Below are 22747 nucleotides of genomic sequence, written 5' to 3' on the forward strand. Positions count from 1 at the left end.
TTATAATCCTTGCGTCCAAGTTATTCCTGATTGACTGAATAAAACCCTACATATCCAGGCAGGGCAGAGTGAGGAGGTGTGACCAATGTTCCAGGGCTTCTGGAACAGAGAGGATCTTGGGTAGGAGACGAGAGAAGGAGGATAGCCATGGGACGGGGAAGAGTCAGTAGAGCCAGGAGGAGGAACTCTGAAGTTCTTCGTGGAAAGAAGTGGCCCAGATAAACAACATAGGCAAATATTCTGGGATTGCGCATGGAAGATAGCCCAGATAGTAATGATTAAAGCAGATGGCCTGGGATGGAGGATGGGAGATAATGGAAGGTAATTTAGGGGGTTCATACTTGCCCATCCCCAGGGAAAATAAGGCTTATTCTAAAATACAGCAGGTGTCTCTCTGTCTTTTTTAATTAGGATAGCAGGTTAGATATTGCTGCTGAAATAATTATAGGCTAATTTTATGATAAATATTCTTAGATATTTTTATATTTTCTACAACAGCAGGGCATTGAATGTCCTGCTGTATAGCTCTCTACCTTCTTACTTTGAAGCCGGGCTTCTCCCTGAGCTTCAAACACATGTACTTTGGCTAGGCTGGCAAACAACAAGGCCCAGTGATCTCTCTCCTCTCCTCGTGTTGAGGTGGACGATGACATGGGTGCTGGGATCTAAATTCTAAATGTGTGTACAGCAAGTGCTCTTAGCCAATAAGCCATCCCTTCTGTCCTTTGGTCTTGCTTTTCATAATTAAAAGAAAGAGGCAAACCCACAGCAGTATGATGTTTCAAAGTTCTTTTTTTTTTTTTTTTCATATTTATTTTATTTCATCTGTATGGGTGTTTTTGTCTGCAAATGTGTCTGTGCATCATTTGTGTGCCTGGGGCCCACAGAGGCCAGAAGAGAGATTCCTAGAACTGGAATTACAAACAGCTGTGAATAACCATGTGGATGCTAGGGGTTAGTCAGGTCCTCTGGAAAAGCAGAAGTGACCTTAACTGCTGAGCCATCTCTCCTGCCCTCTTTTATTAAGTTTTATTTTTTTTTAATGTGGGAAGGCTAAGATATGATCTCCCTACATGGTCCAGGCCAGCTGCAAACCAGTCCTCACCCTGTTCCAATTTCCTGGGCGCTGGGATTAGAAGCAAGAATCACCACTCTTCATCTCCATCTTTTCTAATGGTAAGTAACTTTGAATCTTAGGGTTTTATCTCAAGCCCATATTAATGCCCTAGTCTCACTCTCCTATCTGTCCTACCCACCCAGTACATACACTCTCAAGTTCTGCCATACTCCGAAGAGGGTCCAGACACCCCATCAAACCTTGTGTCCTACTTTGCTCTCCATTGATGACAAAATACCATGACCAAAAACAACTTGGGTGGCCGGGCAGTGGTAGTGCATGCCTTTAACCCCAGCACTTGGGAGGCAGAGGCAGGTGGATCACTGTGAGTTCGAGGCCAGCCTGGTCTACAAAGTGAGTCCAGGTCAGTCAAGGCTACACAGAGAAACCCTGTCTCAGAAACACACACACACACACACACACACACACATACACACACAAACACAACTTGGGGGAGGAAAGGGTTTCTTTGGCTTACACTTCTCATCACAGTCAATCATTGAGTCCAGGCAGGACAGAAACTCAAGCAGGAACCATGGATAAACTGTTTAGGTTTTTCGAGACAGGGTTTCTCTGTGTAACAGCCCTGGCTGTCCTGGACTCACTTTGTAGACCAGCCTGGCCTCAAAATCAGAGATCTGCCTGCCTCTGCCTCCCGAGTTCTGGGATTAAAGGCTTGCACCACCACCACCACGCCCAGCCAGTCTGCTTCCTAATACAACCCAGGACAACTTACCCAGAGGTGACACCACCCAAGATGGGTGCTAGACCTTCCCATGTCAACCATCATTGAGAAAATATCCCCACAGACACACCCACAAGCCAATCTGATGGAAGCAGTTCCTCAATTGAGGCTCGCTTTCACAGGTGACTTCAATTGTGTCACAATTGACAGAAAAATACAATAAACAAACAAACAAACAACAAAAAACTAACCACCCATCTTACAAAAGTTCTCTTAACTCCGCCAAAATGCTGTGGTTTGTGTGTGTGTGTGGGGAGGGGGTACTTAAAAATTCATGATAGCTACTATGGTGGTAAAAGCCTGTAATCCCAGTACTTGGAAGCAAGAGAGACAGAAAATTAGGACTATCTCTGGCTACATAGCAAATTAGAAGCTACCCTAGGTAACATGAGACCTTATCTCAAAAAAAGAAAGAAGGAAAGAACGAAAGAAAGAAAAGAAAAAGAAAAAATCAGGGGCTGGAACTGTTAGCTCAGTTACTAGAGTAATTCCAGAGCAGGCATATGACCCTAAATTTAATCCCAGCACCACATAAACCCTCAAAACCTGGCATGGTGGCAAACATCTGTAATCCCAGCAGTGTAGAAGTAGCAATAGGAGAACCAGGAGAGCAAGGTTCAGCGTCATCCTGCACTACATGGGGAGTTCTAGTCCAGCCTAGAATAACTGAAACCCTGGCTCTAAATAAATAGAGAAAAATCACACTTTTAGCACATGATGAAAAGATACACACCCAAGCAGTAGACACTGAGGAACATCTGTGTAGGCTGCGCGCAAACAGGCTAGGTGACACATCTGCGCTTCAGAGTTTTAAAACATGGCAAACAGGTAATAACATTCAGGAGTCCAGCACCCGTATTTAATTCATTCACACCGGGGACATCAGAGGCATCTCTTGGAACTGAAGACATCAATATGATTTAAACGGCTACCACTTAATGTGCCAAAGAAGAATCAATTGTGCCCTGAAAACAGACGACAAGGAAGAGCATCAGCCTGCCGGTTTCCCGGGAAATAATGAGCTCTATTAATAGAAGTTAACATGAATCAACGAATCGCTCTTCTGTCGGTGGCAGACGGGCGGGCCTGAGTCAATCAGTGCAGAGGAAGAAAATTGACGATTCAGGAGATTCAAAAAGTCCCAGAGAAAAGCACACAAAGGCTCTAGCCCCCCATTTCTTTTCCCTCTGGCTCTGCCCAGCAACCCTAGCAAATCCTCTGTAAAAAGACCAAACCGGAGGCCTGCAGGAGATGCGCAGAAGTCCCACCCAACAGAGGTGGGCGGGGCAAGAGGCAGGGCTTCCTCCCAAAGGCCTGGCAAAAGTCTAAGAGGCAGCAAGAAGGAAGTGTTGGTTTGATTAGCTATCTGGGCATAAAGTGTAGAAACCTTGGCAAGGTTGTGGCTCCTGGAGGCAGCACTGGCTAAAGGGGACTAAGATGATCTGTGAGGTCTCCCATCCTGTTCTGTAACAAGCTACAAACCTTGTGGCTGACCAGGATCCTTGAGGGAGTCTATGAGTAACTGAGGGCATGAAGTACAGATGGACCTTTGGAATCCTCCCCAAGGTGAGTATGTAGAGATAAAACCCCCAAGGGAGGAGGCAGTTGAAACCATAGGGCAGATTTCTGTGTGCCTTGTCCAGAGGGGTTTATCCTTATTAAAAATCATTCACACAAAACACAGAGCAACAAACATCGATGACAAGATATAAGTGGCCTAAAAGATTAAGAGCTTATGTGTAGTTCGTGAGATGGAACCCATGAGATGGAACACTGTTGTGGCCAATGTAAGTTATAAATCCAGAGGATGTTTTCCTCTAAATTTTAAAACCATCCCACGGGGCAGGGGGAGAGGGGAGGGAACTCCTTCAAAATATATAAAAATGTACATTGTGCGTGCTCAGAAAAATCTCTGATTCCAGGATTGAGTTTAATGGAATGTGCCAACTAGAAGGTGAGGTGAGGCCATCAACCACAGCTTGTTTCCAAGAGCTAAACGTTGGGAACGACATTAGTGTCCACTTATGAGAATTGCTTAAATTATAAAGTGTCCACATGCTGGGATATTACTCAGTCACCCAAAATAAGGATACTGATCTCTACGTATGGACACAATGATATCCTCGGAAAATTACCTCATCCAAAAAGCAATCACCGAAACATATATAAAAATGTAAATATTCACCATAGGTACATAAAAAACAGACTTTCTGCAAGGTTGTCTGTGAGAATAGTACTAGCCCTGGTTTTTAGACTATAACACTTCTACAGGCTTTTACTTTTGGGGGGTGGGGAGATTGCATATTTCATTCCCTTTGAATAAGATCTATTGTCTTGACAACAATACAGTTATTTCCAAAAGAAAAAAAACCCCACATCTTCCATTTTCTAATTTGTTTGTGTAGGATAAGGCTGAATCTGGGAACACTTTAAAATAATGAAACATAATGGGGGCAGACGTGAGCTTTAGAATAGGTCACACCTGAGGTACAATTTGGCTTTTATTAGCTTTGTGATGCTGTTAGTGTTCTACTGCAGCTCTGGTAAATTCTCACAAGCTTAGTGGATTAAACAATACAAATCTGTAATCTTGCAGCCCTCTGAGTCACATTTACAGACTCTCTGGGTTAGCATTAAAGTGCAGGCAAAGCTGTGCACCTTCCGGGGATTTCTAGAGAGGGAGGACCCCTTCTTTGCGCCTTTAGCTTGTAAGTAAATTTTACTTCTTGTGACTATTGGACCATGGTCCCTAAACCAAGATGTTGGCTCTAGCTAAGGGCTGGCCACAGCCTCTAGAAACCACTTGGCTGGTGATTCCGTCTTCCAAAGCCAGCAATGTGTGCTGGACCTGTCAAGTGTTTCCATCCTCCATATCCAAGGACTCATGTGAGAAGACAGAATCTGCCCAAACCACTCAGGACATTCTCCCATGAAGCACATTTGCAAACTCCTCAATGCCTCATGAGCCAACAGAATCACAGCTTCAAGAGACTAAGACCGGGACATCTTTGAGGTGTCATCTTTTCTGCCTCCCACAGTGACCAACTTGAGTACATACTTGGAAGAGATGGGGCAGAAAGCTTTTGTCATTTTGTCATTGCATTGTGTGCATCCCCATTGCCACACAGCCACACAGTACCTGGTTCTCCCCCACCTTCTATTTGATGGCAGAAGATAGCTTTTCTTCTTTCACTATGGTTCCAAAAAAGCTAAGCTGGTGGCATGCCTAAGAGGTTGTAGTACAAGAGAGGGAATTACTAGATGGCATCACAGGGAGGCACAGCCCTAAGCACTCCTAGCTCATCTAGAGAGTTAAGAATCTATGTAGAGGAGGCTGGAGAGATGGCTCAGAGGTTAAGATCCTTGGCTGATCTTCCAAAGGTCCTGAGTTCAATTCCCAGCAACCACACAGTGGCTCACAACCATCTACAATGAGATTTGGTACCCTCTTCTGGCATGCAGGTGTACATGGAGGCAAAACACTACATAAATAAATAAATAAATCTTTAAAAAAAAAAAAAAAGAACCTATGTGTATTTGAACAATGAGTACACAAGCTGTGATCAAAATAGGCAAGACAAACAAACAAACAAACCCAAAGCATTCTTTCCCAAGTTTCTGGTTGAGCTAGACTGCTGAATCTTTTCTGTTGTCTTCTTGGAAGGGTTGGGACCAGAATCCCAATAAAAACAGACTCAGTTTCCTGCCACGTGGTGAGACAAGGGTACATGCAGTCAGAACGGCTTAACTTAGAGAAAGTAGTATGGTATCTTTGGCACCAACTCATGACATGTCTTCTATAAGGGAGTAAAATTATCTACCTACAGGAATTTGCAAAGGATGGATGTGTGCGAAAGACTTGGCCAGTAATGAGTCCATGAAATGTGAGGATCTATAACGAGATATGGGTCACAGTGAGTCAAAAGCATGAAAACACCCACCTCTGAAAAACTGAAAATAAGAAAAGGAAATGCTATGGGAACTTGTGATACTTCCGAGCCACACTCAGTTCTAACCTGTAAAAGACTTATGTAGTGTTATGTCTTAAACACTCTTAAAACACTAGGGACTAGAAGAGCTCTGCCATAAAGAAAGGTGGAGCTGTCTGCTTGACTTTCCTCTTTTTCCTCTCCTACATCCAATTGGCCACTATGAATGTCCTGTCATTCCAGCAACTCTAGCAGTTCTGTCACATCTGTCCCTGCTGATTCCTCCTGCCAGTGATGTGCAGAATGCCCTTCATCTTCTTTCTTCAATATATTCATGACAAGAGCTTCCCAGTGCATCTGCTCACCTCCCAAGCATCCTCTTCTCACTGAATTCATCAGAGATTGGCTCAAATCCTTCTCTAAACCTTGTTACTCCAATATATTCATTTGAAGCCAGCTCTCTCTCTCTCTCTCTCTCTCTCTCTCTCTCTCTCTCTCTGTGTGTGTGTGTGTGTGTGTGTGTGTGTGTGTCTGTCTGTCTGTCTGTCTGTCTGTCTGTCTGTCTGTCTAGAACTCTCTCTCTCTCTGTATTTCTAGAATTACCCAAGACTCTGAGGCAGAAATCAAATAGTAACTGTTAGACCACAGCATTAGTTTTCCTCTTACCATGATAAAATAGCCTGACAAAGCCAACTTACAGTTTAACGGTCCGTCATAGCAGTAAAGTCTTAGTGGCGGGTGCTTGAGGGCTGCTGGTCATGTTGTATCCACAGTCAGCAACCTCAGAACAGTGAATGCTGATGCCCAGCAATATTAGTCCTTTCTATACAGCCCTGCACTTAAGGCTGGGGATCGGTGGTATCTTCCTTGAGAATGAATCTTCCACATCTATTAGTCTAATCAAGATAATTCCTCACAGACATACCCAGAGGCTAAGTAATCCCTCACAGGTGAGCCTAGAGGCTTATGTCCTAGGTGATAAAAAGAACCTGTCAAGTTGCCAATTAATAGTAGCCATCACAAATGCTATAAGACTACGAAGGTGACACTTCCTTATTACGATGATGGTTATCAAAAATAACCATTAGACCCAAGAGTATTGGTTCAGTACCTTGAATTCCAGCACTCAGGCCATTGAGGCAGGATGATTGCCACAAATTCAAGGCCAACTCTCTGATATGCTCAAATCCACCTTCCTCAGTTCTATCCTGGTATAGTAAATAAGGCCCCTTTTCACTCTGTTTTCTTGCGCTATTTATATGTGTTCTTCTCCAATAAGCTGGGAATGTCTCAAGTGCAACACTGTATCTTCTTCAATTGTGGATTCTTAGCACCCATCCCATTATCTGTCATATAATAGTTGCTCTCAAATATTTTATAAAATGAAAAACCAGGGAAGATACTGTTAACATGTAAGACTTTGAGCAGTGGTGATAAAAACATAAAGGACAAATTATGCCAAGCATAGTTCATTCTTCCATTTAGACTCCCTGGGGAACAAAATTTCTGTTTATCCTCATCTCTCCATAATGTGCCAAAACAATAAAAGGGCACTTTTGACAAAGAGCAGCGGTGAGTAAATCAAAGTAAGGAGAGGGTGAGCAGTGAGAACGCATGCATTTGCTAAGTGCTTGTGCTAGGCCTGGACTCAGATAAAGGCTGGATGGAACATTCTCTCATTGCATCTACCTCAGCCCTTCTACAGGATCCAGGTACAAAAACCCCAGACGTAGTTAGAACACTGAATTTCCCCCAAGGGTTCATGTGTTAAAGGTTTGGTACCCAGGGTAGTTTTTACTAAATTTCCTTGGGTGGGGGTATGGTGTCAGACACATAAACAATGTCCACCTCTCCATCTTACGTGTCAAAAAAAAAAAAAAAGCCCAGGCTATTGCACCAAAGTTCACTCTGGGGAACTAATGCATTTATTGGGCTTTCTTGCAGAGCCTAGGTGAGCAGTTACTTTCAAGACTGTGGGTACCCTTCCCACTCACGAGCAAGAAGCAGAGAGAGAGACACTGGTTGGAGACAAGCTAGGCCCCAAAAAGATGCCCCCTAGGGGAGCTACTTCTTCCAGCAAGAGCCCTCAGCTTCTAAAGTTTTCAGAACTTTCCAGAATAGTGCCACTAGGTAGACACCAGGCTTTCAATAAATGAATCTTTTAGGGGAAGTCTTCATTCCAAACCCTAAGGTTTCTTTTTAATTCTACAGGGATAGGATTTGAGAACAGGCAAGCAAAGACTAATAATGACTTTTGAACTGGGATGCAAGGGGCAAACAGGAGTTCATTAAGTGACAAGTTCAAAGTTATGGCATTGAGCCCTGGACTTACTGCTTAACTTTTATGAGGCTCTATTTTCTCATCTATAAAAGATCTGCTGCTGAGGCTCTCTGGAGATCCAGAAAGGCCTTCTGAATTAGAGAAAGAGTAAATGGCCAGGTGATTTTGGCACATGCCTTTAATCCCAGCACTCGGGAGGCAGAGGCAAGTGGATCGCTATGAGTTTGAGGCTAGCCTGGTCTACAAAGCGAGTCTAGGACAGTCAAGGCCACACAGAGAAACCCTGTCTCGAAAAACCAGAAAAAAAAAAGAGAGTAAATTATAAAAAGCCACTGACAAAGCTAGGTGAGGTGGTATATGCCTATAATCCTGGCAATTGGGAGGTACAGGCAGAATCTGGAGCTTAAGGTCATGTCATCCCCATCTATATAAGTCAGTTTGAACCAGACTGGGCTACAGGCAACCCTGTCTCAAAACCACAAACAAAAAGTCACCTCGGCCAAGTTGTTTAAAGTTATGGCGGGCCTGCTAGTTTTTATTGTCAACCTGATTTAAAAAAAAAAAAAAAAAAACTGGAGTCACTTGGGAAGAAAGAACTTCCATTGGAAGAATTGGCCTGTAGGAGAACTGTTTCAATCGCTAGTTTATTCAAGAGGGCCCAGCCCACTGTGGGATGCACCATCCCTAGACACGTCGTCCCGGGCTATATAAGATTAGCTGAGCATGAGCCCCGCAAGCCAAAAAGAGAGACAGTGATCACCATTCCTCCATAGTTTCTGATTCAGCTTCCTTGGGTTCCTGCCTTCGGTTCCTGCCTTGGCTTCCCCCCATGATAGACTGTGACCTGTAATCAACTCTTTCCTCCCTCAAGTTGCTATTGGGCAAAGCATTGTATCCACGCAACAAAAAGCATTTAACCAGAAGAACACACAAGTCCCTCACATCATCTAAGTGTAAACATGATAAGCGCCTCTCTTTCCCATCCCACAAATGATGAAGTTAAAAGACATATAAGGATACGCAAGGATTAAAGGCTAAAGAGTAAGGTTTTGAATTATTCCAGTGTATGAGTATTATCCGCCCATTAAAACTGAGAAACAGGGAGAACAGGAAGAAATATGAGAAGGCATTTAGCATTCTGTTTCCCTCACCTTGCACATTATAAACCGCAGCCTGATTTATAATGATGTAAATACACCCATACAAGAACAAGGGCTGAAAGTCAATAGCAGAAGTGAACGTCTCTGCTGCATGGTGATGAGTGACTTCGGGTTGCATTTTTCTTTTTTTAATTTCATTTCTATGCTATTTTGTTATTTTTTTTTTTGTATGAAAAGGAATCAGGACAAGAAGGAAAGTCTACTCCTTCCTTCTTCAGTGTTCTTCTCATGGCTACTTGACTGAATAAATAAATGCTCACACTCCCTTCCGGAGTTTCCCAGGTACTCCAAGGCCTTGTACCTGGAAGCCCTTGGGTGCAGAGGGCAGGCTTTGCTTCTAGCAATGACAGAAGTTTACACTGAACAACTGGAGGATGCTCTAAGGCCCCTTCAGGGTACGGAGCAGCTACTTTCTATAGATTTGTGACTCTAGGCTCCAGGGAACACTAAGGGCACAGGAAAAGCCACCAAATTGTGTTTGGCCTTGGGCTCCGATTCAAAGGCTGATGCTTCCAAGGCCCTTGCCCTTCCCACTCTGAAAGACAAGGTACTGACTCCCACAAGCACTTGCGAGCCCCGGTTTGATTGCCCGAGATGCACTGGATTGGTGCAAGGACATTCTTTCTGAAAGCAGAGCTTCCCTGTCAGCCTCTCTGGACAGGAATGGGCCATAAACTATTTGGTCTGCTAAGCTCATAACTAGATCAGGGAGAGAAACTAGGAGTGGCAGGTTGATTTTTACACCCTCCTGCTAGCTCTCCAGTCTATCAACCTGTAGAAGCAACAAGTATTAGCACCCCCAGACATACATCAGAGGTTGCAGCCTATAAAAAAGAAAAAGAAAAAGAAAACAGAATCACAGAGACATCTCAATTTCACTGTGCATCTAGAAGGCCACTTTCACAGGCAGAGAAGACTGCTTAGCTGTACCTGAACAGCTATGCCTTTCGACTGGAGAATTTGATTCTGCCTGTCCCCAAAGTGAGGATACTCTGCATTGTGCAGCTATCCATGCAGAAAATCACCTGACTAAGGACAGCAAGGAGTAAGTACCCACCATCCATGGGATGCTGGGGATGGGAGCAGCTGCTTAGAGCAGCAATTCTAAACCTGTAGTCACAGCACCTTTGAGGGACAAACGACCCTTTCACAGAAGTCACCTAAGACCATTGGAAGACATAGATATTTACATTATAATTGATACCAGTAGCAAAGTTACAGTTATGAAGTAGCAACAAAAATAATGTTATGGTTGTGGGTCACCATAGCATGAGGAGCTGTAATAAAGGGTTCTGGCGGTAGGAAGGTTGAGAACCACTGCCCAAAAGGAACTAGCATTTTTGTCAAGATCTCTACGTCTGCTTCCCCAGTCACACACCATGAAGAGACAAGCTGCAATGGCTAATTTCGGTTGTCACCTTGATTGAATTAAAGGCTGTCTGGGAGGTGAGTAAAGCACACTTCCATCTCTCAAAGCATTTCCAGAGTGGATTAGATCATAGGAGCCATTGATGGATTCAAAATCTGAATTAACAGTCAGGCAGAGTGTGCACGCCTTTAATCCCAGAACTCAGGAGGCAGAGGCAGGAGGATCTCTGTGAGTTAGAGGCCAGCCTGGTCTACAGAGCATGTTCCGGGACATCCAGGGATACACAGAAAAACCCTGTCTGCAAAAACAAAAACAAGCAAACAAGAAACCAAAACCGGAATAAACTACTTGAGAGACAGAAGGGACTATAGAAGGCCAGGCCTTGCTGGAGGAAGGGTGGGGAGGGGGTTACCCCCTGCTTCCTGTCCAACATAGGGAAAGCAGCCTGCCTCACATGCTCCCCGTGCTATGATATTCTGCACGGGACCAAGGTCAGCAGAGCCAAGGAGTATGGATGCTGAAGCTGTGAACAAAATAGAACCTTCTCCCTGAGTTGTGTATGATAGGCATTTGGTCCTCGCAATGAAAGGACTGAGACATGGCAAAAGTCTCTGATTCATACCGAACGTCAGCAGCGGTAGACTAGGGAAATGGATAAAGCACTTGCCACAAACGTCTGAGAGCCAAGAGTTCAAGTTCCCAGAACTGAGGTTAGCCTGGGCACAGCAGCATGTGTCTGTAACCACAGTGTTCCTATGGTGAGAGGGTAGACTGGTGTGCACAGCAGTGATAGACACAGAGACTGTTCAAACAAGAGAGATGGCAAGGATAAGTGCCTGAGGTCACACATGTGCTGTAGTATGCAATACCTGAAATGCCTGAACAAACACACACACACACACACACACACACACACACGACTAACACAGAAAGCACAGAGACTTGCCATAAACTCTCTTTCAACATAGAGACCTAGAGATTTATGTTATCTTCTCACTAAAGGTCAGGAAACACCCACACCCTCCCCTACACCTCTTATAACATTCAGACCACAGCTCCCTTAGATCTCCAAGTCAATAGCTCTTTTACAAGACACTCAGTAACTTCTTCCTCTTGCGGTCCGTTGCGTTTGACCCTTGACAAATGCCAGCTGCTCCCTTTTGGCCTCTGACAACCCCTTTTGTGTGGCACCCATAACCCCAATTCTTTTTCTTAGGGTCTTCTAGCCTTTGTGACCTTTTGACAACAGTGCCATCTGAGTCCCAACCCCGACTCTCTTATTTAAATTTCTAATTTTTAAACTATGTGCTAAAGCCTTGAAATGATAGAAGAGATAATGCACGCATGTGTATACAATAATTAGTTCCAATGAATGATAAATCTGCTATCTGAAAGGGATCGTAGCCTCCATCTGCTGCAACTGAATCGTTTTAAAAAGAGATCAAGCGATGGAGGGTAGGAATGCTCACACCCCCATAAATGGATTATACCAGGGGAACAAAGACCTCACAAAAGGGGGCCAGTGTCCATTTAAGAGGCTAAGAAGACCAGAGCTCACCTCTTCTGCCATGGGAGGAGTACACAGAGAAACTTCTGGAAGCTGCAGACTGCCAGAAACACCATCCCCCCACCCCAGCAGCAGGACCCTAAACATGCTGCCATCTTGAGCTCAGGCTTCACAGCCTTAAGAGCTAGGAAACAAAAACAAAAAACAAAAACAAACAAACAAAACAACAACAACAAAAAAGAGCCAGGAAACATTTCTGTTATTTCTAAGATACCCAGTTTGTGATATGCATTTTAATTATATCTCATATTTTATCCATCTTTTTCATGTGTATGTGGGTGTGAGAGAGTGCAGGTAATGATCGGTGGGTATAAAGGTCAGAAGACAACCGGCGGGAGTTCATTCTCTCTTTCAACCATGTGAGTCCCAAAACTCAAACATTGGATAGCAAGTGCCTTTACACATTGAGCCATCTCACTAGCTCACTTTATGATTTTTTTTACAGCAGCTTAAAAAGTGTGAGATAAAGATTAAATACATTTTTGTGTCAGAAGAAGAAGAAGAAGAAGAAGAGGAGGAGGAGGAGGAGGAGGAGGAGGAGGAGGAGGAGGAGGAGGAGGAGTATTAGAGTGTAGCTGTAGCCATTGCCATTAACACCAAGTAGATCCTGCCTGCTCTTAGCCACTAACCAAAGGAGGACCAAGCTTCTGCATGGAGTGACACCCAATACACTGTGGGAAAAAAGTTTCTCAAAACTGCAGGGTCACTGGCTATTAAGATCTGCCCTCCCCCCATGGGAGAGGAAGCCAACTCTGACACTATTAGCAACACTCTGTTGCAAGAGCCTAGAAGAGTTGTCCTCTGAGAAGCTCCACCCAGATGCTGAGACTCACAGCCAAACCTTGGGCAATGAGTGGAGAGCCTTGTGTAAAAGTAGATAGGGGGGTGGGCAGGGGGACCTGGAGGTGACAAGCACTCCACACAAACACCCACAGAGCCAACTAACCAAGGCCCAGAAAGGCTTGTTGAGACTGAAGCACCAACCAAGGACCATGCATGGACTGTACCTAGGACCCCTACACAGATGTAACCAATGGGCAGCTCAGGCTTCATGTGGGTCCTGTAGTAATGGGAGAGGGATGTCTCTGATGTGGACTCTTTTGCCAGTTCTATGATCACTGCTCCCTGGCAGGGCTGCACTGCCAAGCCACTGGGAAGAGGACAGGCTCAGTCCTGATGCAACCTAGTGAGCTGAAGTAAACGAAATGGGGGCCTCCCCTTCTCTGGGGACTGGGAGAGGGAGGGCAGATTGGGAGGAGGGGAAAGATGGGGCTACAAGCAGAATGTAAAGTGAATAACTAAATAAAGAAAAATACACACACACACACACACACACACACACACACACACACACACACACATATACTCTGATTGTTTGATCTTGCTCAAGAACACAGGTTGAAAGAGGGCTCCTACCACCTAAATCTAAATTCTTCCCCCATCATCTCCTACCTTTGTGAACTGGGGTAAAATTTCAATTTTGTGATCTGTAAATTGGGAATGATAAGGCTAAGAAGAGGATCGAGTGAGATGACCCGTAGATGTGCACAAGGCTCATTTACAAGTTCTCCTGGTGCTGCCCAATGCTTTGTCACAAGCTGTGCTCAGGTGGCTCGTGCTGGAGAGAGTCCAGGCTTCTACCTCATCACCCAGCACATTTGCAAATGTTCCAGGAGGTAGAGACTCATAAAGCAGAGCCAATAAATATAAAATTTCTAATTCTAGTTCATTTAAAACCACATAGTAATTGTGGGCTAATTGCATATTAATTACCATCTTGTTACAGCAACAGTCAGCCATACATTTGATGGGGAGCCTGCTGCTGAGATCAAGTGCTGAAGTGTCCCTTCTCCAACTGTGTCAGTGAATGGCCTCTGACCATCCCATATCACCAAGCCTTCTGAGCAATAACAGTAATTCCATGTAATTGCTTTTTTCTAAAAATCTCAGTAATTACTCAAAGTCTCTTCCACAAACAGTTCCTCCTACTGCAGCTGCAGAAAAAGAAGCAGGCAGCATCTCCTACCGGCAACACCTGGTCTCAAATCCATCGGATCAAAGTCTTCTGAAATGACAAGCTCTAGCCTACTGACCTCTTTCAGGTGGACCACTTAATTAACTCCACTGTCTTAAGACCTTCCCAAGGTTCTGGGCTCTGCTTCCTTCTCAGGAGTTGAAAAGTTGGCCTTTTCCTTGTTTGCTCCACGGAAATATAACCCCCGAAAAATAAGTCATGTGGAGCCCAACAGAATTTCTTGCTAGAGAAATTATGTATAACAAGATGGCTGGCAAGGTTATATCGGTCCATGAAAGCTGCAATTTCCCTGCAATTGATTTCCCCAAAGATAACTCACTGTTTTCGTGCAACGAAAGCCAATTTAACAAGAAAGATGAGTCTCTTCAGAACACCTTGATTGGCAATTGTGATAAATTCCTATAATTACTATTGACTGAGGTTGGGGGGGGGGGCTTGTTCATTTGTTATGATGCTGCTGAAACAACAGGTCCGTGATGGCTGTACAGAGGAAATGGGACACCACAGGCTGTTCCATTCCTCACAAAAGAAATTGGGGGGTGGGGGGTGCTGATATGGTTACAGATACTTCATATCACGTAGAGACTCCGCCCACTCTTCTTTGCAAATCTGTCCTGATTAAAGCATCTCAAAGTAACCTGTGGAGTGGAAAAGTGGCTTGCTTTCCTAACAAAGGTGTAGAATTGTGTCTAGGTCAGAGAGGGGAACAAAATCTTGATATGTATGTTAAAAGTGGGTAAAGCAGGGCAGTTGGTGGCTCACTCCTTTAATCCCCGCACTCAGGAGGCAGAAGCAAATGGGCCACTGTGAATTCAAGGCCAGCCTGGTCTACAATGCTAGTCCAGGACAGCCAGGGCTACACAGAGAAACCCTGTCTCAAAAAAAAAAAACAAAAAAACAAAAACAAAAAATGTTGGCTAAGACAAGTAGAATAAACCTAGCATATATTCTGCATAACCTACTAATATGATTATTGCGAAGTTAAAGACATAAGTGAATATCTACATATGGTTTTAAGTTAAAAGCAAGCATGCAGAATTACATGCGCAATGCTATATTAGTTAGTCATCCACTAGTTTAACAAAATACTGTGATACGTAACTTAAAAATGAGAAATGTTTGATTATGGTGCCTTCAGTCCATGGTACAATGGTTGCTTTGAAGCCCACAGTGAGGCAACAGTTAATCACAGAAGCATGTAGCAAATCATTCTCCTCTCAGGCTAAGGAAAGAGAAGAGGGGACAGTGCTGTGACACCCCTTCAGCAGCACGTCTCCCCTCTCCGGATTTCCTCCCACCAGGCCACACCTCTTAAAGGATCCACAGTCTTCCAATAGCATCACGGTAGTGAGCCGGCCGTTTAACCCATGAGCACTTAGGAGAAATTTTAGATGCAGACTACAGCAAATCTGATCTCCACTATATATGAAAGTATGCATAAGAACAGGACGCAAAGATGTCCCCAGTTGTTAACAGCCGTAATTCTAAGCCTGGGTGATGGGGTGAATGAGACAATAGGAAAAAAAGAACAAACTTGACGATTCAAAAAGTCCAAGCTGTTGGTGCACGCATTTAATCCCAGCACTTGGAAGAGGCAGAGGCTGTGAGTTCAAGGCCAGCCTGGTCTACAAAGCAAGTCCAGGACAGCCAAGGCTAACACAGAGAGACCCTGTCTTGGAAAAAAAAAAAAAGGCAAGCTTGGGCTGGAGGGGCAGGTAGGGTTGTTTGAGGGGAGTGGGGTTTGTTGTTATTGTTGTCGTTTTGGTTGAGGTGACAGAGGAACAGTTATTTGTTTCACATACTGCAATGAGTGATCCAGTCACTTAGGCTGAGTAACAGGCCCCTAAGAGGGGAGAAGAGCACAGAAGGCAAGAGCGGCTCATAGAGACCCAGGTCTACCTGTACCTTTTTTGCTGAATGTTTGTTTTTGCCTGAAGGGAAATAGCAGCCACTGAAGGGAACGGTCAGAGCATGACTCAATCGGGCCATTCCAGCAGGCACTCTGGTCATAGGCTTAAAGACCTTCCCGGAAGTGACAGAGGCAGGCCATGCAGAACAGAGCAAAGAGAAAGCGTCTGCAGCACCATCCCCTCCCATAAGACCAGAGTGGTTACCAGCTTCAGCCCAGAGGGAGGAAGTGCCCAAGGGGACCGTCTGGGAAGAAGGTAGCAGCAGGCCTTCCTGTGGGACAGAAGACACCAAGCTCAGGTCCTTCCCAGCCTAGCAGGAGGCTCAAGAAGCCAGACGAAGAAGGGCTCATCCCTTCATCCAACTGCACATGAGTCGGCCTGAGCCTTCGGGGTGCCAACCATAGGCCACCACCGCTGTCCATACCCTCTACTTTTAATCTTTAATTAATTATGCCAAAGATGCTAACAAAACCAAAACCAAACAAACAAACAAAAAAAACAAACAAATGCACCATCTCAATCATTTCTCAGTGTTCAGCTGAGTGTTCAGTATTGTTCACATAGATTTATGAGCATTCTCCAGAATGTGTTGAGAAAGCCAAACAGAAAGCCTGACCTGTAAACCGCTAACCACGCCCCCTTCCCATGCCCACTTCCCCTACACCCAGCTGGTTACCTTTCTGCTTTCTGTTTCTATGAATCTGATGATTCTAGAGACCTCATATAAGTGGGATCATGCACAATCTGCATAATGAGAAAATAAGACATTTCAAATATATGTACGTTGCTTTGTATCAGCTTTTCAAGACTAGTACGTCTAGCACTCAGAGGAATGTAACTCCCCATCGCCCCAAAATAACCGGCTAGAAGAACTCAGCATCTTCATTTCACCAAATTTTCTATTGGGATGAAGACCAACATGAAAACTGAGATCCAATGGCTACTCTCACAGATCTCACAGTTCTGCGCCTAACTAGGATCATGATTTTGTTTGTTTGGTTAGCTGGCGGTTTTGCTTGTTTGTTTGTTTTTGTTTTTCAAGACAGGGTCTCTCTGTGTTAGCATTGGCTGTCCTGGAGTCACTTTGTAGACCAGGCTGGCCTTGAACTCACAGCTATCTGCCTGCCTCTGCCTCCCGGATGCTGGGATTGGTGTGTGCCGCCACGTCCAGCTTAAAACTTAGCAAATATTGATCATCTAAGAAGACATTTTCAATAGATATGAAAGAATGCAGACAATACACAAAATAACAACTTCGTCTAAAAACAAACAGTGCAGATACGGCCAACATAACAAACATTTCCAAATTGTCTCTCACCAAGATTTACCACGAATCTTCATCTGTAAATATAATTAAAATACTTATTCCGCTGCGAGTAAGAACTCGGCGAATCCCTGCTTCTGTTTTCAAAAACAGCCATTCATACTCTTTCAACGGTGCTACGGTCTTTGCCTGTCCTAGAGGCACGTTGGAAATGTAAAGTGATTGTAATGGCAATAAGAATAGCCTTTCTCTCCCTAATGAAATTCTGAAAAGCAACAGACTCCTGTAATACAAACAAGCTTGTCTGCCTTGGCGCCTTCACCACACAGATGCAGCCAACCGTGGCTGATCAGGATTGTGGTGGTAACAGCGCCGCCTGCTGTGCGAAAGTGGAATCGCGTTCCTCTGAGGCAAAGGATTTTTTTTTTTTTTTAATTTAATCAATTGCCTTGACAAATCTGTGCTGGCCTGTTTGGATAAATAGATCTATTATCCTAGATGCGCTGTGCGTTATTGTAACAGGTTCCTCTTCTACCTAGCTAAGCTCACGAGGTTTTTCACTAAACTTGCCTTGTTCTTAACAATTTCACTCCCTTAACCTGCTATGTGGTGTATTAGTTCATTTTCTCCTGGCTTCGACAAGATGTCTTAGGCAAGGAAGCATTTGTTTGTGCTGCTTGTCTTTGTTAGGGTGACTGTTGCTGTGATGAAACACCATGACCAAAATCAACGCGGGAAGGAAAGGGTAACTTACTTGGCTTACACTTCCACATCGTAGTCCATCACTGAAGGAAGTCAGGGCAGGAACTCGGACAGGGATACAGACAGGAGCCTCCACACAGGAGCTGACGCACAGGCCAAGATGCTCTCTATGACACCTTTCCCGCCTTCAAAACCAGTACCGCCATACCTCCTGGGTGACTCTTACACGCGTTACCAAGTCCAGTTGCCTGCGCAAGGTACGGCCTTGGCAACCTCTGGGACAAAGCTCCTACCTGCTGACTCTGAGGAAAGACTTCCCAGGAGACACCGCCTCAGTGATGCTGGTCTCTTCTTAGTTACAGCTGATTTCTCAGCTCCAGCTGACCAGCATCAGCTGTCTCAGTCAAGCAAAGGTTTCACTTCTCTGGTGTTGGACTCTTGCTAACCACAGCTGACTCTTGGTCCCCAGCTGACCGGAATGATAGAATCTTAACCCATATGTAGCACATAGCCCCCCCATGGAGTCTTTAAACTTCCCTCAGAAACGTCCCAAGTCATCATCCGTCATCTGCCCTGCTCGCAACAATCTTATCTTCAAAGCTCTGACGAAACCACCCAGTGAGTGAGCTCTCAACACTCAATGGCTTTTCTCACCCAAGGTTCCAAAGTCATCCCACAATCCTCCCCAAAACGCGGTCAGGTCTATCACAGTCAAACCCCACTACGCTTATACCACGATCTGTCTTAGTTGGGGTTCCATGTGCTGGGATGAAACACCATGGCCAAAAACAATTTGGGGAGGAAAGGGTTTATTTGACTTACGTTTCCGTGTCATAGTCCATCACTGAAGGAAGTCAGGGCAGGACTTCAAGCAGGGCCGGAACGTGGAGGCTGGAGCGGGTGCAGAGGCCATGGAGGGGTGCTGCTACAGGCTTGCTGCTTAGGCTTGCTCAGCCTTCTTTCGTTTTCTTTCTTTCTTTCTTTCTTTCTTTCTTTCTTTCTTTCTTTCTTTCTTTCTTTTCCTTTGAGCTTGCCTTAGGTTTATTTGTAAAAACAGCATAGGACACTGGTCACCTGTAAATAGTATGTAGGTAGGTGTGTCACACCAGTCCATCTGTCTTCACATAGGCAGAAGCCTTTCCTATGGGGCCTTCATAGGGTCCTGGGCAGCTTTGGGAGCCTGAGCTAGGGCTGAAGCCGAGGCCTTAGCTGGAGCAGGAACTGCGGCCTCTGCCTTGGCTTGAACCTTGGGCTTGGTTGGCAGAGCCTACGGCCTTTGGCCATGTAGCTTTGAATCTTCTTCCCAAGCTTGGGATGAGCGATGAAAGCAAGGCAGCGGAGTTTGCAGCTGGGCATCTTGGCATCTTGGGCTTACCGGCCTTAGGCTTCACAGGAGCCTTAATGGCCTCCGCGCGGCACTCATTGCCTTCGAGTTGTTTGCCTGCGTCTTCTTCAGGCCTTTCTTGTTGTGCTTCTTGGCAAAGCGCATGTTCCTCAGGAGCTTGGGGTCAACCCCCTTAGGAGATTCGTATGTTTGTGACCGGAGTTTCTTGATGCCATTTCTGTGCTGTTTGCGGGACTGGCTGTGCGTGGTGTGGTTCTTGGACTTGGCCATGTCTGCGTAGTAACCCGCGCCTCTCGCAGCACCTGGGACCGGAAGAGAAAGAGAAAGGCCCGCAGGGCCCAGCCTTGTTTCTTATAGAACCCAGGACCACCAGCCCAGGGGTAGATCCACCTGAGCCCTCCCACATCAGTCATTAATTAAGAAAATGCCCTACAGGCTTCCCTACAACCTAATCCCCTCCCCCCCACCCCCCGACGAGACAGGGTTTCTCTGTGTAGCCTTGGCTGTCCTGGACTCTGCAGAGATCCTCCTGCTTCTCCCTCCCTGAGTGCTGAGATTAAAAGGCGTTTGCCACTGCGCCCGGCTTACAGCCTAATTTGTTCTTTTTTAAGATTTATTTTATTATTTATACAGTCTTCTGCCCACACATGTGCCTGGCCATCACAAGAAGGCACCAGATCTCATTACAGGTGGTTGTAAGCTGCCGTGTGGTGGCTGGGAATTGAACTCAGGACCTTTGGAAGAGCAGACAGTGCTCTTAACCTCTGGGCCATCTCTCCAGCCCCTTACAGCCTAATTTTATGGAGACATTTTCTCAATTGAGGCTCCCTCCTCTCTGATGACTCTAGCTACTGTCAAGTTGACATAAAATGATCCAGGACACTGATACAGTCCATCATGATGGAAGAACTTAGTGATGGAAGGGTAAGGCAGTTGTCAGAGTGACCCAGTCTGGAAATAGACAGGAATTCTGGTCCTGCATCCGTTTTCTGCATTTTTCTTTCATTGTTTCTTGTCATTCAGTGTGTGGCCCTGGCAATGGAATGGGACACCTATATTCAGGGTAGGGCTTCCCAGGGCAGATGAAACTCAGAAACGCCCCTCCAGACATTCACAGAGGACTGCCTCCTAGATGGTGGCAAGTCCTGTCAAGTTGGCAGTCAGGATTAACCATCATATGAGCAACACGGCTTGCGGTTTCCTGTCATTTCATTTATTTAAGATGAATTACGTAATGGCCACTTGCTACTTGCAGTGTCTGGTTTTATAAGGTAGCCTGTCCATTGGCACGAGATAATAAGTAACAAATTCCTTTGTCTTCTGTGTGTGTGTCACCTATCCTCTCTCCAACACACACACACACACACACACACACATATACACACACACACAAACACAGAGAGGGAGAGAGACAGAGAGGGAGAGAACATACTGATAAGGAGATTTGTTTGTTTTTTGTTTGTTTGTGTTTTGAGACAGGGTTTCTCTGTGTAACAGTCCTGGCTATCCTGGACTTGCTTTTGTAGACCAGGCTGGCCTTGAACTTACAGGGGTCCATCTGCCTCTACCTCCCAAATGCTGGGATTAAAGGTGTGCATCACCACCGCCTGGCAGGAGATTATTTTTTTTAAAGTAGACACAAAAAAGCACTCCATTAAGAATGTGTGGCACACGCCTTTAATCCTAGCACTCAGGAGGCAGAGGCAGGCCGCCTGGTCTACAAAGCAAGTCCAGGATAGAAAAGGCTACACAGAGAAATCCTGTCTGGAAAAGCGAAGAAGAAGAAGAAGAAGAAGAAGAAGAAGAAGAAGAAGAAGAAGAAGAAGAAGAAGAAGAAGAAGAAGAAGAAAAAGAAGAAGAAGAAGGTGTAAGTCCAGATCCTCTTGTACCCAGAATGAAACACACTCTTTTAAAACACAATTAACAGTGTTATTGTTGTCTTTGTTTGTTTTTTAAGACAGCTGAATTTCAGGAAATTCATGTTATAAACTATGCTGATCATGAGCATTCCAATCACCCTTCCGCTTCCCCTTTCTCTTGCTTTCCATGTCCAAACCTTTTTGCAAGTCTTGATTGTCCTGACTGTCCTTTTGAGATACTTACTGAGGCAGACCGAAGACCTAGGACCTTCCAGACTCAGGACGCTCCTGGCTTCTCCTTGACTACCACCCCACTGCCTGCCCAAATCCTCCTACACTAACTTTCTTCCCTTAAATAGCAGCAAATTGTTTATGGCAAATCATATGGACTGAGCACCATGTTACATGACTTATTGTCTAATATAGGAACTATTTTCAAAAACTTTCTTGTTGACAGAGGCCTCTGTCAGCCATAACTCAATTACAAGCATGAATAACTCATAGAATTGGAAGTATCTTGACTATTAACAAAGCCAGTAGGGAAACTCATTAAATGGTTAGACAAGAGAACACCTTCAGAGTCAGCCCTTAAATTATGCAGACGGTAGTTCTCTGCTCTTCTTGAAGATAGGGTAACCCTACACACACACACACACACACACACACACACACCTCTATGCAAAGCCACTCACAGGGACAGAAAAATTCCCCTCCCCTCCTATAAATGCAAAACCTAAGCCCATCCAGACACCAAGAAAACAGAAGCAGTGATAGACCCTGGGTTCTTTCTCTGGGTCTGCAGTCACCTCACACACGGTAGCTCAGGTAACAAGAGGAGGGACTTTAGGGCAGACTTAGATTATTCATGGCATGACACATCAGGCAAGCACTTTCATCATCCTGGGTTAATGTTGTATAACCTCTCCCCAGAGGTTCCTTGTTGAGGGGAAAATGGCCCTATATATCATCGTGGGCCTGTTTGAAAGGCATTCAATCCAGTTAAAGCAACTCATACAGCAAAAGCAATCTAAAGCGTAGTCGAGAACCAGGTAACAGGGTCTGTTCTTAGATGAGATTTCCCTGCACCTCCATCAGAGATCCAAAAATGGTACCTCTTATCAAAACCATACAAGCCATTCAGAATCTGTGTCCCTAAGTGTACAGACGCATTACCAATGTATTAGCATTTAGCATCTTCCCCTGGCAATGGATACCTGTTTGCTCACCAACTTGGAATATATGAGGACTCAATTCATAAAGAACTTATGGTGCGGTAAATAAATAAAACTGTGTGCTCTGAGCATGTATGTCCTTTGCGTACAGGAACAGTCAAGACAGTCATGCAAGGTGGCACACGTCTGTGATGCCAGTACTTGGATGCTCAGGCAGGATGAAGATGACTCTGGGCTTGAGGCCAGCCTGTGTGACAGAACAGACATCTGGAGACTCAAGCATTAATGTTAG

The 22747-nt window shown here is 44.9% G+C and overlaps 1 protein-coding gene and 1 long non-coding RNA gene across 2 annotated transcripts in view; both read right to left on the bottom strand.

Moving 5' to 3' along the window:
- Positions 1 to 22747, bottom strand: part of LOC311585293 — a 507115-nt gene that overhangs the window by 218969 nt on the left and 265399 nt on the right. The window lies entirely within an intron of this gene.
- Positions 19397 to 22747, bottom strand: part of LOC311585288 (large ribosomal subunit protein eL29-like) — a 52662-nt gene continuing 49311 nt past the window's right edge. The window contains exon 2 of the mRNA XM_084760354.1: positions 19397 to 19726. Within this exon, the coding sequence (XP_084616480.1) occupies positions 19467 to 19726 (260 nt within the window). The 3' untranslated portion in view covers positions 19397 to 19466. The remainder of the gene's footprint in view (positions 19727 to 22747) is intronic.

The sequence above is a fragment of the Acomys minous genome (assembly GCF_964271855.1).
Source record: "Acomys minous genome assembly, chromosome: 15".
Taxonomy (NCBI): domain Eukaryota; kingdom Metazoa; phylum Chordata; class Mammalia; order Rodentia; family Muridae; genus Acomys; species Acomys minous.